Below are 17,351 nucleotides of genomic sequence, written 5' to 3' on the forward strand. Positions count from 1 at the left end.
AATTAGACAATTCAAAACAGAGAAATCAAGTTTAAACAGAAGCAATAGAATAGCAAAGTGATGAAAAACAATAATGATAGGGATGTTAAGGTTTCGAAAATATTCACTCTCTAGGAAAACAATGTTTATGCTTTATTTATTTTGAGGCATGAAAAGATTAATTCATGACAAATTATAAATAATCAAATTCCAATTCTTTGAAAATTCAAATTTTCTTAACTTAATTAACCGCTAATTCTGTAGTCAATTATTCAAGAAAAGAGATTAATTAAGCACAACTCCGATTTATATTCATATAAAATTCAAGAGTGATCCTAGGTTGAATTATATGTCCCTTATTCAAGTTAGTTCTAAACCAATTGAAGATTATGAGAATTTATAAAACACACTTTTTAAAACACTATTCCTAGTCAAATTAAAAAGTCATGAGAAAGAGTTTCCAAGCAAATTCCAAAACAGAGTTAGAATATTTTTCAACAATTTTAATCCTTAAAAATGAAGAACAAAAACTCAATCATGAAATAGATCAAAGTATAAATCTCAAAATAAAATAAACACTTAGATTAATAATCCATAAAAGAATAAATAGAACTCCTAACCTTAACAATAGAAGATTAGTTTCTCATGGTGAATGTAAAACAGAGATAAATTATTTGGTGTGATGTGTATTTAGCTAAATGCCCCCTACTTATTTAAATTCTAAGCTAAGACCTAAAACTCAAATTCAAAACAAATCAAACAAAATCAAATCAAATCTAATCAAATCTTTAGTAATTAATCTAAATTAGAGAGTGATCTTATCCTTAAATTCAAAACAAAGTGGTTCCTTGAACTTTATCAAAATCATGGGCTTGGATGTGGTCTTGGGTTTGGCGTGTAACTTGGCAAGAGTGGCGTGGCACTTGGTGAGAATGGCGTGGCACTTGGAATAGTTGGCATGGCACTTGGACTTTGGAATTGGCCATGGGCATATAAGTTAAAGTTTGGGCCTGTAACGCCAGCTTTTGGCCTCTTCGAAAGCGTGGCACTTCAATTTTTGGCGTGTAAGGCACTGTTTTTGCGAGCTTAAAGGTGCTGATCGTGCGTGGCTCAAACTGAACGTCCACTATAAACATATGGATACCATTCTGAAGCTATAGATGTTAGCTTTCTAACGCCAATAAAATTGCCTCATTTGGACCTCTATACCTCATGTTATGATCACTTGAGTATGAAGAGGTCAAGAATGACTGCATTTGCAAATTCTCTTCAAAGGTGTTGCACGCAAAGCTTCCCTTTTTTTTCCTTGGCGTTACACGCCACTTCATCTCTCTGGCAAAGGAGTTGCATGTCTTTTGCATGGCGTGGCACACCAAGCTTTCTTGGTTCCCCTGGAAGGATCTTGGCACTCCCTGACCTTTGGCCCAGCGTGTCATGCCATGCTTCCTTGCATTCTTGTCTCCATCAAAGGTGTACGACGCCAAGATTTCTTCCTTGCTTGCACATTGTAAGCCAATCTTAATTTGACTCTCCTGGAAGTGTCACTTGGCTTGGGCATTTTATGCCACTCTCCTTAGTGCTTCTAGGGACTTGTCTTCTTGTTCTTGATTCTCTTATGTCTTGTCTAACATTTTGCAACAATCTCCTACATATATCAAAGCGACTCCAAAAAATATTGATTAAAGCACAAGAGTCTCAATTATAATAAAAAAATTACTAACTTTATTTAAAAAATTATAAAAAAATAACTAAAAATTGGCATATATATATATATATATATATATATTGTAATCTTCAAAATTCAAAGGCAAGAAAAGAGAGCACTAATATTCTTCTATTTTTGAAGTTCTTTCTTTTTTATTTCTACCTCATTGTTAGAGTAAATTTTAGAAGGTTAGATTTAACGGTGTTTGTATAGTTTTTTAGAGTATTCGAGAATGCTCTAAATGGTTCCAAAATATTCTAGAAGGTACCAAAATACCCTAGAAGGTTTTAGAAGATTCTGGAAGGTCATAGAGTATTCTAGAATAGTGTGGATATATATAGAAGTATGAAGAGTAGTATGGATAATCTAGAAGTATTTAGGAAAATATAGTAAGATAGATATTTGTAGTAAAGGTTTTGGATGATCAATCTAGACCGTTAATTAGATTTAATTCTAACCATCTATTGAGAAGATAGATAGCTATAAATAAGGGGTGAGAGTTAGAGTTTGGGTGTGTGAGTCATTTGTAACAAACACTTGAAAATTAAGGGTGTTCATTAGGTAACTACTGAGTTTTCATTCATGAAAATTAAGTGTATTTTTACTTTGTTGAGAGTAAAGGAATATATGTTGAAATATATGCTGCTAATTATTGTTATCTATTAGTATTTGTGATTTTCTGCTCATACGGGGATAATTAGAAATCTAAAATTGTTGTTATTTATCTTGTTATTATTGTCTTATATTTCATTAGAAGTTATGCTCTTAGCTGATCAGCATATTTTAATACTTGAGAATTAACAAATTTTTTAAAAAATTTAAAATTTAAGTCTACTTTCGGGATGAATTTATCCGCCAATAATTATTAATTTAAGTGTTAATTAATAATATATTAACATCAGATTTATCAGAGATGAAATTCAACTGTAAAAATTACTAATAGAAATTTTTCGATAGTAATTAGCAGCAGACGGAAAAATCCACCGGTAAACAATTATCTGCGAGATTTATACCGCCAAATTTATTTCGATGGTAATTCTGACGGTATCCGATGAATTTCTTGTAGTGTCAAGTGGGAGATAAGATAACGATTAAACTTCTTCCACAAAAATTCAAGGCATTTTCCAAGGTTTATAAGGACTTGATCTGCAAATAGGAAGGGTCATTTGAGATTATTGGGCGTGTTAGGGAGGTTGCTTACATAGTACAAGTCCCTTCCTCTATAAACATCTATCCCATCTTCCATATGAGTATACTTAAACCATATCATGGAGACCAAGAAGAACCGAGCAGAGGTGATTCAAGTCATGCTCCGTCTGGGTTGATTAGATCCTTTGATAAGAAAATCGAAGAGATCTTAGCTAATCGCATTGTGAGACGTATAGGAGTACCACCAAGTATCCAATACTTGATCAAGTGGAAAGGACTCCCGATAGCCGAAACTAGTTGAGAAGCTTGAGAAGATCTGTGGCAGTTCCAAGAACAATTAGAGTACTATCATGAACAAAACGTGACTAGGACATCTGTGTAATAGGTGGGGAAGAATGTCACGGTAAATTTTAGAAGATTAGATTTAACGGTGTTTGTATAGTTTTCTGGAGTGTTTAAAAATACTCTAGATGATTTCGAAACGATTTAGAATGTCTTAGAAGGTCCCAAAATACCCTATAAGGTTTTAAAACATTCTAGAAAGTCGTAGAGTATTCTAGAAGAGTATAGATGTATATAGAAGTATGAAGAGTAATATGGAATAATCTAGAACGAAGTACTTAGGAAAATGTGGTAGGATAGATATTTGTAGTGAAGGTTCAGAATGATCAATCTGGACCGTTGATTAAATTTAATCCTAACCATCTATTGAGGAGGTGGATGACTATAAATAAGGGGTAAGAGTTAGAGTTTGAGTATGTGAGTCATTTATAACAAACATTTGAACAATAAAATGTTCTTTTCACTAAAGCTTCTTTTCTCTTGTGTTCTTAGCTTTTTGGTTAAATATTGAGGGTTAGACTAACTTGATCTTACCTTTTGAGTAAGTCTAAATACCAATACGGTAGTGTTGGAGTGTATCCAATGCTGTGACATCATCCTTATATAAAAATATATCTCATTTTCTTTTATTAGAAAAAATTTTCATAGGATGTTTTTTTTTTAGTTATATATTTTGCTTTTTGTTGTCGATCATGATCAAATAGACAAATAGAGTTAATAAAAAGTATCAGTTGAAAAAGTAAGAGAGAAAGGAAGGAAAAAAAAAATTGTTTCATTGTAATTCAAGTTCGGTGAACTTAGTTTTGACTTCACTAGTTTTGCGGATTTGGTTTGAAACTTTGAATCCATTGGTTTTGCTGAGCTTGGTTTGAGCTCACGAGTTTGATTTGAATCTATTGGTTTTGGTAAGCTTGGTTTGAGTTTACTATTGGTTTTTATGACCTTAGTTTAGACTCATATATAGGTAATTGATAAATTTGATTTGAATTTATTGGAATTAATGGTTATAATTAATTTGATTATAATAAAAATTCGACCGTAATTTATAATGGAGAGCCTCATTGTACTTGGAGGATAAACCATGATATATAGATGCACTGCTGTTTTTATCTTTTTCTATTTCATTTTTTATTTCTGATCGTGATTAGATAAAATATAAAAAATCTCTTGCATAATTTAATTTTTGCACTAATTTAGAGCTGAAAGGATAAAAATTATTGAGTGTCTTTGATTTAACCCTTTTCTTCTATTTAAAAAATTAAAATTTTGTATAAAATTTAATCTCAAGATGTAGCTTTATAATTTTAGAGCACTACAAGAAAAAAGGCCTATGGCCACGCTTTTTTTTTTCTACGCTTTAAAAGCGTGTCCAAAAGTGGTCAATGGCCACGCTTTTGTGAGGGTGGCGACTGAATAGAGATTTAGCCACATTTTTTCTTGCTACGCTTCAAAAGCGTAGCGAAAAGGGTCAATGGCCACGCTTTTATAAGGGTAGCAATTGATTCGAGATTTGGCCACGCTTTTTTTTTCTACACTTAAAAAGCGTAGCCATAGAGAGAAATAGGCACGCTTTTAAAACGTGGCGACAGAATTTTGTTATAGGGTCATTTTAAAAGCGTGGCCATTTCCTCTAACTCTTTTGGCACGCTTCAAAAGCGTGGCCAAAAGGTTTCCATAAAAAAAAAAGAATTTCAGAGAACTCCCTTCAAAATTACTAAGTTACCATTGCAATACACCATCTACTCTTCCAAACTTTAACTTTCTCCTTCTCACAATTGCCCTAACACATTCAGATCAGATAACCCTAAGCCCACACACGAAGCGACAATTGCTCTCTAAGCCCTCCAGATCAGACAACCCTAACCTTGTCTTCATTGTGCCTCACGAAGAATCCCCTAACCGCGATGAGGAATATCAGATCGAAGAACCCCTAACCTTTCTTCATTGTGCACTCCCCGAAGAACGTTGCCGGCGCGCGCGATACTTTTGTCGGCAATCCCTCTTCCGACCCGTAACCCTCCTTTAAGTTTCTTCTCTCTTTTCTCGACACTCTCTCCCTCAAGCTCACTGTGGCTCACCTCTCTCACGGCTGGTCTCGCCGTCGACCCCTCTCTCTCCGGTTTCACGCTTCTCTCGCTCCCGTTTCAGACTCAAGCTCGTCGCGCTCTGTCACCATTGCAAGCTCGTCTTTTTGCGTCGGCCGTCAACGCTTCCTTCGTCATGAGTTGGTCCTGGGTAGTGAGTTTCATCTTCCTTTGGCCCTGTTAAGTCATCAGTATATCTTGAATTTGTTGCTGAAAGTTGATATTGTTGCTGAAATAATGATTCTGCTAATTTTGTTTTGCTGTAAATCATATTCCGAGAATTGAAGTATAAGTTTTTGTTGCTGAAAGTTATTATACTTAAATTTGTTGTTAAAAATGATCAATGGGCTGAATTTGTTGCTGCTAAGTTGAATTGTTGCTGAACATATCGCTGAGCAATTTTGTTGTTGTTGGATAACATCACTGTTCTTTTAAGTAGCAAGTAGATTTAAACTCTGTAATGAAACCAGTGGGATTTATTTTAAAAATTACAGTTTTTAATATATGGATGTTTTAAAAGTGCATGAGTTAGTTGTGGCTGTGTTGTGTTGAATGTGTTAGTTAAATTGATTTTTATTGTTAAAAAATGAACTAAGTTGCTGTCTTCTTGTTAAGGTTGGTAAATTAGGAACTGGGAGGATGAAATTGAGTTAGATGGAGAAGTGATTGAATTGAGTTACCGCGGCTCGTATCCCTGGTGGCAATTGCTGAGAGGAAGTGTAGAGAGAAGCTCAGCCAGAGCTTCATTGCTTTATCTGCCCTTGTTCCTGGTATAACGTTTCATTTCAAATAAATAAAATGAAGATAAAGGCTGCACCATGACAAAAATCAGTTTGGAATAGTATATTAAATTCTCTTGGTCATTGTTTGCTCCTCTGTCTGTACTTTTCAAGATGGATTGCATCTTCTAAATTATCACTTCTATTGCAATAGTTAATGCTCTATTATTTGGTTTTGCATTGAAATATTGCCTCAAATTAATGATTCTATAAGCTGATGTTTCTGTGTATGTTATATAGCATTCTAATACAATTGAGCTGGATATTTTGTATTTGCTAACTTGTTTACTCTGTTGTTTCAGGTGTTCACTACTATGGCATTCATCTTGTTCGCTGAAGAGAATGTTGACATTGCTGTTGTTGAGGTAAATTATCTATTTTCTTCACTGGTAATTGCTTCAGGCTATTAAGTTATTGTTCTGATTTTGTTGTTTCTATGTTGCCCCCCCCCCCCAAAGTCTTGAGATAATATTGGCTTTGTCTAAGCCAACATAATGGATAGTTCTTGATAGTGTTTAATTGTTAATATTGTCTTTATTTTAAAAAATTTAAACCTAAAACTGTGAGATGGCCAAAGTCATAATGTTGTATTTTTATTTAATTCTACAGGCTGGTTTAGGGGGTGCTCGGGATGCAACGAATGTTATATCCTCAGTTAGGTGTTTCTCTCCATGATCTTATTTTCTCAATAATAAGATATCTAAACTTGAAATGAAATGACGTTTTTCTTGGAGACAAAACACGCTACAACTGCATAGATACTAAATTGAGGACTATTGACAAGGATACAATCCAATTCTTATGTACATGACTAAATGCAATAGTAGCTGCATTGAAATTATTTTGTCCTACTCCAATTACTCAATGCTCATTAAAAAGAAGCATATTTAAATTAGCTAGAGAGCTTTCCATCTTTGCCTTTAGGAACTGTCGTTTGTTTAATCCTTGCATTCTATACGTAAAATAGACCAGAAATAGTTATTGATATGAAATATCCTTTCATTTATGTCTTAATTTAAAGCATAATAACATTTTTTGAGAGAAAAATACCCTAAAATGTCTGCAAAGTGGCAAAACAGGGATCTTATGTTGCTGTGACAGCTAAATAGGATTTCCTTTTTGTCGGATGGATTGGACCTATCTTCTATTGATTTAGATTTGTGTTAATGTATAAATTTTAAAATTTTATTCTTCATACATAAACACCAGAGCAAAATAAAACTTTTCTCTATATTCTTGGTACAGAGATGTTTATCTTTTACAATTTTATTACCATTATGGACAATATTGTTTATCTTTTCTCTATATTCATGGTATGCCAATGGCTGCACTAATTTACTAATTTGTTTACTAATTTGAAGGATAAAGGCTGCACCACATACTCCACTTAGGCTGCGTGATGATCCTGAGGTGAATACCTTTCATATATTAGGTTCAAATTTCATAAAATGGATTGCATAACTAATGATTGGTTTCATTTCTTTTTTCTCAGAGAGGATCTATTTTAGAGAAACTTACAGAGGAGAACTTACAGGATTGGGGGCTTTTGCAAGACTTCTATCGTTTTGTGAAGGTAACGGAGCTTGTATAGTTTCTTTTTTAGGTTGTTTGTACAATCAAGCATTACATTAATTTATCCTGGAAGCTCAGAGACAGGTAGGAGAGACATACCTAAATGAAAAGAGTTCAAGATCTCATCAAATTATCAGATTGGTGTGTGCCTTTTCATTTCTGTAATTAAATTCTTGTACTTTTTATATCTTAAAAAATAATTAAAAAAAGCTCCTAATATTGAAATTGTATTGTTTCAGACAATAGAAAGTTCTGCCAAGAAATTCCTTGGGCAAAGATAACTCAGCCAGAAAAATTCATGATGTGTTCTGTGTTTACTCTATGCTGAGATTGAACTGGAGCTGTTGCATTGCCTTTAACTTGACCAGAAAAAAGATATGAACTTTGAATGGAATGAATTATATTCACTGTTCAATGATTCAACTCAATCAGTTCCCGCATTCATTTTTGTTGACTTGTTAACTTTCATTGAAATCCTTATTTTGCTAGTCTAGCCCTAATCATTCTTATTATCTGCTGGTGTTATTGCATTTGATTTTCTTTTACTTTACAAACAGTAAATGTTTGAATTAATGCTTAATGTATCTGATGACGATGCTCTAATTCTGATAGATTGTAGGTGCAGAAAATTCAGTTTTAATGTCTGCAGCTGAGCAGATATTTAGCGCCGGTGGGAAGAGGATGAGACCGGCTTTGGTGTTCTTGGTCTCACGGGCTACAGCAGAGCTACTTGGCTTGAAGTAAGCATAAATTGTCTCTCAATCATGCACACACACATTATTTGCATGTTGTGGAAATTCTAGTCATATGACACAAATATTTTTGATAAATCTCTTGGAGAAGAGGTAATTTTATTTCTATCATGTCTGCTTCTGCTTCCCTTACATGTGTTTCTTTTTGTAATTCATATTTGAATACTGCCAAAATTGTGGTTGCAGATAAGAGCTAGCCTAAATGAGCATTTTGGTTCCTGTAGGGAGATCTCGAGGGTGTTAGTCTTAAAAGATTTCGAGTTTGGAGGTCCTAAATGGTTTGTTTCTTCTTCAAATCCTTTTTCTTTTCGTTTATTTTTAGTGTAAAAGATTTGCTATTTCATTTTTTGTGTATCCTTTTGTTTCTCAAGTTGGATGCTCAAAATGATTGTGTTACGTGTTGCTTTGAGTTTAGCAAATTGACACCAGGTGTAATTTACAGTTTTGCCTACATCGACTTCAAGGATTCTTCTAGCATGAAGAGAGCTCTAGAACTCAAATGAAACTGAACTTGCTGGTGGTTATTACCTCTCATTTGAAGACAGTGTTTATTATTAATTTGACAGAGTGTGGCATTGGCTTTGATATGATAATTAACTAAAAGTTTGATTTCTTATCCATTTATTCATTATTAATTTTTATTATTTATAGCTTGAGAATGAGGACATGCTCTATCTACTTTCTATTGATGATAATGAAGAGCAGTGCATTCAAATACCATGTTGATTTTTGGTTATCACTGCTAGTATTTAACAGGTTATGGTGGTTGATGCTGAGGCATACACCTATGATGATAAGGTCATCAAGAAAGCTGAAGTAATGGGGAAGCCCAAAAATCCTGAAGAAGAAGCTACTGTGGAAACTACTAGAGCCATAAAACATCATCAAGAAAGCTGAAGCAATGGGGAAGCCCGAAAATCCTGAAGAAGAAGCTACTGTGGAAACTACCAGAGCCATAAAAACTTCTCAGTTGTTGCTAAATGCCATTGAAATCCTGAAGAAGAAGCTGGATGCATGCTGTACGTCTCTGAGCACATAGTGGAGGCTGATGATTAGTTTGGTGAATTGGGTGCACATATGTGAGGAGGTTGATCAAAATTATTGTTAGATAGGATGGCAAAGTTATTGGAATTGTAATTCATGTATTAGGAATACATTGCGTAGTTGTTATCATTTTTATTTTTGATATTTTGTTATACTGTCATGTGATTAAACATTTTTTTTGTGAAAGTTTATGTATGTTGGATTAGTGGATTTAAAATTATTGGTCATTGTCTAAATTTTAAAATTATCTATTAATTTTGTAAGGTTTTATTACAAAGATTAAAAAAGATTAAAAAAACTATAGGTTACTGAATAAAGTTTTTGCCACGCTTTAAAAGCGTAGCTGTATGTCTTGCTATTGGCACGCTTTAAAAGCGTAGCTGTATCTCTCTCTATTGGCACGCTTTAAAAGCGTAGCCATATGTCTCTCTATTGGTATGCTTGAAAAGCGTAGCCATATATTGCTATTGGCACGCTTTAAAAGCGTAGCCATATCTGGCACATATGGCCACGCTTTTAAAGCGTGGTGATCTTTAAAAGCGTGGCAAAAAATAAAGCGTGGCGATAGAGCAACCGGCACCCTTGCAATTGTGACCCTTTCAAAAGCGTGCCGATAGTTCAAAAAGCGTGGTGAAAAGCTATCGCTACGTTTTTTTTACTTTTCGCCACGCTTTTAAAGCGTAGCAAAAGGCATGTTTTCTTGTAGTTAGGGGTGGAAAAAGGCCAGGCGGCCTGCCAGGGGCCTGCAGCCTGGCCTGTGTTTGGCCTGGCCTGGCCTGGCCTGTTATAAAATAGGCACAGGCCCAGGCTCTTTTAAAAGCCTTAATACGTTAATAGGCCAGGCCCAGGCTTGCTAATTAGCCTTATTGGCCTGTCAGGCCTGCCTGGGTCTGTTAAAATATAATTAAATATATAAATAATTATTTATTATAACAAAATTATGAGATATTTTAAATCTATTATATTTTATTATAAATATTTTTGTATATTTTAAATACATTAAAAGTTTAAATTTTTTTTATAAATATTAAATATATGACATATTACATATAAATATTTTTATTAAAATATAATTTTTTTAAATAATATTTTTATTTTTGTAAAAAAAAAAATATCAGGCCTTTTAACAGGCTTCAGGCCAGGCCATACTGAATAACAGGCCAGGCCTAATACCTTATAAAGAGCTTATAACAGACTGCAGGCCAGGCTCAGGCCAATTAACTGTATGACAGGCCAGGCCTGTTAAGAACAAAGCCTGGCCTGGCCTGGCCTATTTCCACCCCTGCTTGCAGTGGAGAGATTTGCCTCTACCATAAATAAACAAGGTAAAAGAAATATTCTATCTTATGCACAATATCTTTTACTTCGATCATTTTGCGCAAAATTATCTGCAAATGTTCCATTGTGTAATTTGAGGAGGATAAAAGTAAAAATGCTTAACAAATTAAATATTAATTAAAATGGGAGAATAACAGATATATATTAAACCAAAAGATATTGAAATTTGCAATTGTATTTTAAACAAAATTATAAGATAAATTCGTAGCACTTGAACAACATTTTCTCCGTGTCCTATATAGTATTATCAATTTGCTTACATCCAGTTTATGTTCCAACGAGAAAAAATTGGCATGACAATCTAGATTAATCCTTTGCTATGAATGATTGATGATACAATTCTCCTAACTTCATCACCTATTCATAGTGATAACAAAAATCAACGTAAAAGAGTTATTTAATGACCAATAATCAAAAAGTAGAAACTATAAAAAAAATTAAACAATGGGTTTATTTTTTATCGGTAATACTAAAAAGATAATAATCAGAAATTAACTTATTTAACCTAATGTATATAATTTCATATAAATAACATCTATAAATATATACTTATTAGTTATTATATATAATATTATACATTTATTCCAACAATAATAATTAATAATTAGTAATTAAAAATATGACAGTTTTGAGTTGATTGGGGCTGATTTATTTTATTTTTTAAACGTTTTTTAATTTAAAAAAATATAGGGTAAATAGACGTTGGTAGAATTCTTATTGCTAACTTAGCGAAATTGTTTTAATTTTTATTACATTTAAGTTAGTTATTATTACATGAAAAAGTATATAGAACCAAGAGGTGATCAGCAAAAAAGTAAACAACTTAACTAATTTATAATTATATTTAATTAATTTTATTTATTTTAAATTTATAATATTTGATATTAATTACTTCTCACCCCAAATTAAAATTTTGAATGATACGTTGGAGAAATAAGGGCGGAATTACAAAACTTCCAACAATCTCGATTCGTAGTATATAAAAAAATTTATAAAATATATAAAAAACATCCATTTAGTATGAAAAAGAAACATTTTGATACTTAGTAGAAGAAACATCCTAATACCTAGCATAAGCACCATCTAGAGAGAAATTTTGGATTCACCCAAAAACATTTGGCTGGTTTTTTGCTGATACCCTCTTGATTCCTAGCATTTTTGTTATTACATTATTACCTGCAATGTTTTGGGACACTCCAAGAATGATGTGAGTAGTGCTGTTTCTGATTCTCTGGCAATGCCGTATAATTTCTCCAATCATCAAGCAAGATTTTAAGATCATCGATTTTATTCTGCAACCCTTTGCAACAATTGGCATGCATTGTGCACACTTGGTTGAAGTCCTTGCTAGGTTGGCAAAACCCTCCAAAATATGTTGTGCTTAGGAACCTAATCTTCACATTCATGGCGGAAATGTTAGGGTGCATCTTGATCATGTTAAACGCATTTTGATCATGCATTCTTCGGTATATTCTGCTTGAGTTGAACCAGAACTTGTAGAGCCAAATGCTTCTCTCATTAGACTTCACATAGCTGAAGCCTGTGTTTGGAGCGTTGTTTAGGTCCGTCGAGTTTCCATTGAAATCGTCGCAAGAACTTTGGAAATCTGCATCTCCATAAAATTGTTTGAACGGGTTCCTTAGCCACATTATATCTGTATCCTATGAAAAAAATTAAAGATAACATTTTATTCTCTTTATAATTGATTCATCATTCATGTATTGACATTTACTTTATATATAATATTGGAAAATTTTTATAATGATTTTTTTATTAATTTTGATAACTATAGCTACACTGATTACAATGGCTAAATGATTTTTTAGTAACACTTAAAAAAACATTGCTAAAATTAAAATTACATTTTTTAAAAGACATTATTAAATAGTAAAAAGTTTTTATTAAAGTTTATAATCACCCATATTGTTTTAACTATAGTTATCATTACATGTTACATTTTAAATATACAAATTTTATAGTTCTAAAAATTGGGTCAAATTTAATTATATTTAATTCAATTCCAATTAAAATTTAATCGAATCTCTAATTCTATGATTCAATAACGGGTTCAATTTTTATTACCTGACAAATTTTACATTTGAAAATATTTTTAAATGTGCATTTTACTGAAAATTAAGTAATATTGATTATATGCAAAACTAGCTCCCGATGATGCATTATTTTGTTAAGAACTATGAGTGTGCAAAGAAAGAAGAAATAAATGTATATATGTACCGTAAAGACAAAGCTGTAGCCGAGTTCAAGAACAGTGGAAAGAAAATCAATCTTTCTCCACACAATGTGGAGGTAATCTTTTGACATAAAATATGCTTCGCTTGCTGTGAAATTCTCACTCTTTGATTCAATTTGATAACAATGTGGGTGTATGGCTTGGCAACGTGCATGTGCCTTTTGGTCCCAATTAATTACCACCAAATGATTTAAGAAGTGTTGTGTCTCGTTCCCAATTCGAAAACTCTCTAGGAACACATCAAATATTGAACCTGGTTCTGCCCATGCATCATTCAAATTTGTTATTATAACTGTCTTATCCTTCATTGATGCTTTTCTTAGAACACTCTCTAGCACCGTCTCGTTCTTTTCCTGTTACGTAAATTAAAGATGATGATCATCATGAGACAACATTATTTACAATGTCATTAAACACTGAGTAATGCTAAAAGATTAATATTGTAACAGTCAATTTCAATTAACATTATAATAAGTTGTCAAAAAAATTAATATAAAATTTACTAAAAATAAGTGTTTGTTAATTTTAGATGTTTTTATTTTTAAGAATTTCGAAATTTATTTTTTCTAATGTTTAATGTTCACTGAAAACATTTTCAAGATTTTTTCTTAAGCACCTAATAAACAAAGATTAAGTTTAATATGTACATATATACTGTCTAGCTAAAGGGGCTGATTCTAATTAATTATTATAGGTTAATTAATTTGAGTCTAATTTAGTCCTTGCATCGTATCTGGGATGGGGCGGCGGAGTTTATTTTATCTAACATATTCTTTAATCATGTGAGAGATTGATAAGTATAATGTGGACATAGCTAGCTATAGCCTATAGAGAAACTTTTAAGGTAATGAACAATTCAGTTTGACAATTATTATATATGATTTTATTCGTGAATCATCGAAATATATAGGATTTTTAATTCACAATTTGAATTTCAATTTGACAACTATATATATGGATCAAATAAATGCCTAAAAGTCAATTACTTCCAACGTTGTTTTGGGTTATAACCAACTTTTATGTGTACTACATTTCTAATTGTCTTCATCAAGCTCTCACTAAAAACAAAATAAAGGACGAAAGCAAATTTAAACAATATGACTTTTAACATCGTTTTGCGGAGTACTCAAGATTATGATATTTATTTGCATTGGTTTAATTATTTTATTAATTTTTATAATTTTATTAAATTTATAATTAAATTTTTATATTTTTTAATTAGATTATTATATTATTTTTTATTTTGTAACTCATTTTTTATGTCAAAAATATTAAAATTAATAAAATATTCCTTCTAAAAAATATATTATTAAAAATCTAATTAATTATTAATTGTAGATATTTTTAATTTGTAAAAAAAATTCTAATTTTGACATTTTTATACTAATAAAGACCTAATTATAAAATTAAAAATAATATAATATAAAAATTAAATTAAAAAATATAAAAATTTAATTATAAATTTAATAAAATTATAAAGATCAATAAAATAATAATTTTTTTTTCATCATCACTTTATTATTCTTATGACTAATTGGTATATTTAACAGTAATATTATGACATAACTTTATCTAATACATATCCTATTGTCCATTGAATCTAGATATCTTTTATTAGAATGTCAAATACCCTATACATACACAGTCTAACATACTGAAAAATTATATGAAACTAATTTTAGTTAATTAATAATAATTAATTTAAAATTTATAGTGTATAATTTAGGATATAGAAATAATTATTTATGATTTAAAATTTAAAATTTAATAAATAAATAATTTAAAAAAATAGCTAAAATTAACTTAAAAAATTAATTTTCTAACATACATTACTCATATACAAATAAAAAAAAGTGAGATAGAGACATAGAGCCTTGCCGTTGTTGAGGGAGTGATGAAGTATTCTGAGAGAATAGGAATTCCAAAGGGAGAAGTATAGTTGCATAAGAACATCAACGCCAAAACAAGACCAACAAAGAAGATGAAGATTTGCATGGGCCTTCTCACCAACAAGTTACTATGACCACCTCTTGCAACCAAACCATTATTAGAGTCAACAGTTGTCTTCATTGCTGAATTTGATAGCTGAAAAGTAGGGTGCTGAAAAAAAAAAAAAAAAAAAACCATAAAATGGATTAATTAGAATGTGCTTTAATTTTCCTTGTTAGGGGAGTGACTTATATAGAGAAAACAAAAATGAGGTGTAATAAATCATTTCTCTAGATAGAAATTGCATTTTACGAATAGTTATATATTTAATATATTTTTTTATTCAAGAATTTTTTATATATTTGTGTGAATTTTTTATATATATAAACTTTTTTTTTATTCACTTTATGTTGATTTAAGAATTAAATTTTAAACTTTTAGATTATAGAAGTTCTAATACTATATTATGATATTATTATTATTTTTAATAACTTATATTGATAAGGGAATACGTATAAATGATTATGTTTCTAAGTAAAAAATTCGGTGACCACTCTAAGAGAGAGCGAGGTACAGCTAATCTTCTAAAAAATATTTACAAAATTTAGCCGAATTTTATTTTAACAAATTGCAATTTCATTGAGTTATTTTATGTATTTCAACTTTTAAATCTCCTCTCTCTGAAATCCTCCCTAAAACGTTGATCTCCTTTCTCAAGTTGTCACCATCTCCCATGCATGACATCTTCTTCCTTTCTCAGCAATTGAGGATGGTGTGGTTCAACGCAGAAGCAAGGTTCGCACTTTGGAGGACAAGCTGGCACTAATAATCTATCTCTTCTTTTTCTTTTCTTTTTGCTTTCTTTTCCCCTCTCTACAAAGTATTTTAATTAAGGCATAACTAGTATTTTAGTTCATGATTATCCAAAACTAAGTGAGAAATCAAAATGACATTAAGTGTAGTACTACTTTCTCTTTGTCATAACTCATAAGCCCCTCAATACATGGAACAATAGATTAAAAAAGTGGTAATAATCCTTTGAATTTTTCATTTAGTCTTTATAATATTTAATAGGTTTAATTGTTATGTTGGTTCATATACTTGTACTAAATTTTTAATTAAATTTTTATATATTTTTAAAATTTGATCTCTATATTACTTTTAATTTTGTAATTAAATTATTTTTATGTTAAAAATATTAAAATTAACAGAATGTTTCTTTTAAAATATATTTGATCAAAAATTTAATTAAATTTTTAATTATGAATAGCTTCAATTTGTGAAAAAATATTCATTTAACTTTAATATTTTTTATACTAAAAAAAATTTAATTATAAAATTAAAAGTAAGGTAGAACAACTCAATTAAAAAAAGTATAGACTTAATTATAAATTTAATAAAATTATAGTGATCAATAGAATAATTAAACCTATTTAATATGAAACAAAGGTTGTTTGTTTTCTCCAGAATGAATGAAGTTGCCTACAGAGGGTTTCGGTCTTTTGGAGGAAGAAATGATTCAAAATTGAGAAACAAAAAATAGCGTGGTGAAATTGTAAGTTGTGAAATAAATTTTGTGAATATTTTTGGGAAGGTTACCAATACCCCTCTCTTGAATAGGGCCACCAAATCCTTGGCCAAAAAAAAAAAAAAAGAATAATAAAACTTGAAACAGAAACACATACAAGATAATAATTATTCATAAAGGAGGAGCTTACAGTAATTGAGAGATGAGAACGCCCTTCGGCCACTTGAATACTCCTTTCAGATGTGATAATTATTAGTTCCTTTTCCACTTTCACTTTGTTGGCTAAAATTCATACTTTTTAGAGTTAAACCTATTTATAAGTTAATGTGATCTAAATGAATTATCATTTCGTGAGGGTTTCATATTTAGATTTGAATTGTTTGTGCTATATATACTATAAAACTGTTGCTTTATTTGTGTATCACGCGTTTAATTTGAAAATTATTAAGGGGATTACATATAATTCTGGAGTCAGATCATAACCGTCCATATTATTACTAAATATGTATGAGAGTCAGAGAGAAGGGGATTAATATGTAACAAAACTAAATCAAATTAATTTTCATATAAATTCAAATCTTATCTTATTATAATTTGTTTTTCAAATATTCATAAATCAAATAAAATCATTTCATTTCAATGAAAATCAAATCATTTTTATTTTTGTTCTTCATTACATTCCAAATTAACCGAGCCATGTTAGTTATATTCAATTAATCATGTTAAGTATATATAAAAAATTAACTAATAAATAGTCACTCGTATAAAATATATGTTAAAATATAAAATATATATAAAAAAATTAAATTACGCATGTATTTATACATTAATAACTAATTTTTTATTTACACATAATATTTCTATATATTTCATATAACATACATATAATGCATGACCAG

At 30.7% G+C, this 17,351-nt stretch overlaps 1 protein-coding gene and 2 long non-coding RNA genes across 3 annotated transcripts; 2 read left to right on the forward strand and 1 right to left on the reverse strand.

The window, feature by feature from the left end:
- Positions 1-5,442: 5,442 nt before the first annotated feature.
- LOC112750824 (uncharacterized) lies at positions 5,443-7,400 on the forward strand. The gene is made up of 3 exons (XR_003176019.3): positions 5,443-6,029; positions 6,341-6,403; positions 6,648-7,400. It is a non-coding gene; the product is annotated as an uncharacterized lncRNA (long non-coding RNA).
- Positions 7,401-8,173: 773 nt separating this feature from the next.
- On the forward strand, positions 8,174-9,621 carry LOC112747175 (uncharacterized). Its single transcript, XR_003174819.2, has 4 exons — positions 8,174-8,350; positions 8,549-8,640; positions 8,805-8,879; positions 9,014-9,621. It is a non-coding gene; the product is annotated as an uncharacterized lncRNA (long non-coding RNA).
- A 1,273-nt stretch (positions 9,622-10,894) lies between these two features.
- LOC112747176 (uncharacterized protein At4g15970) lies at positions 10,895-16,803 on the reverse strand. Its single transcript, XM_025795167.3, has 5 exons — positions 16,643-16,803; positions 14,874-15,095; positions 12,980-13,348; positions 11,921-12,405; positions 10,895-11,101 (listed from the first exon to the last, which is right to left on the reverse strand). The coding sequence occupies exons 2-5, from the start codon at positions 15,063-15,065 to the stop codon at positions 11,098-11,100; spliced, it is 1,050 nt and encodes a 349-aa protein (XP_025650952.2). The 5' UTR covers positions 15,066-15,095; positions 16,643-16,803; the 3' UTR covers positions 10,895-11,097.
- Positions 16,804-17,351: the final 548 nt, after the last annotated feature.

The sequence above is a fragment of the Arachis hypogaea genome, chromosome 15 (genome assembly GCF_003086295.3).
Source record: "Arachis hypogaea cultivar Tifrunner chromosome 15, arahy.Tifrunner.gnm2.J5K5, whole genome shotgun sequence".
Taxonomy (NCBI): Eukaryota; Viridiplantae; Streptophyta; class Magnoliopsida; order Fabales; family Fabaceae; genus Arachis; species Arachis hypogaea.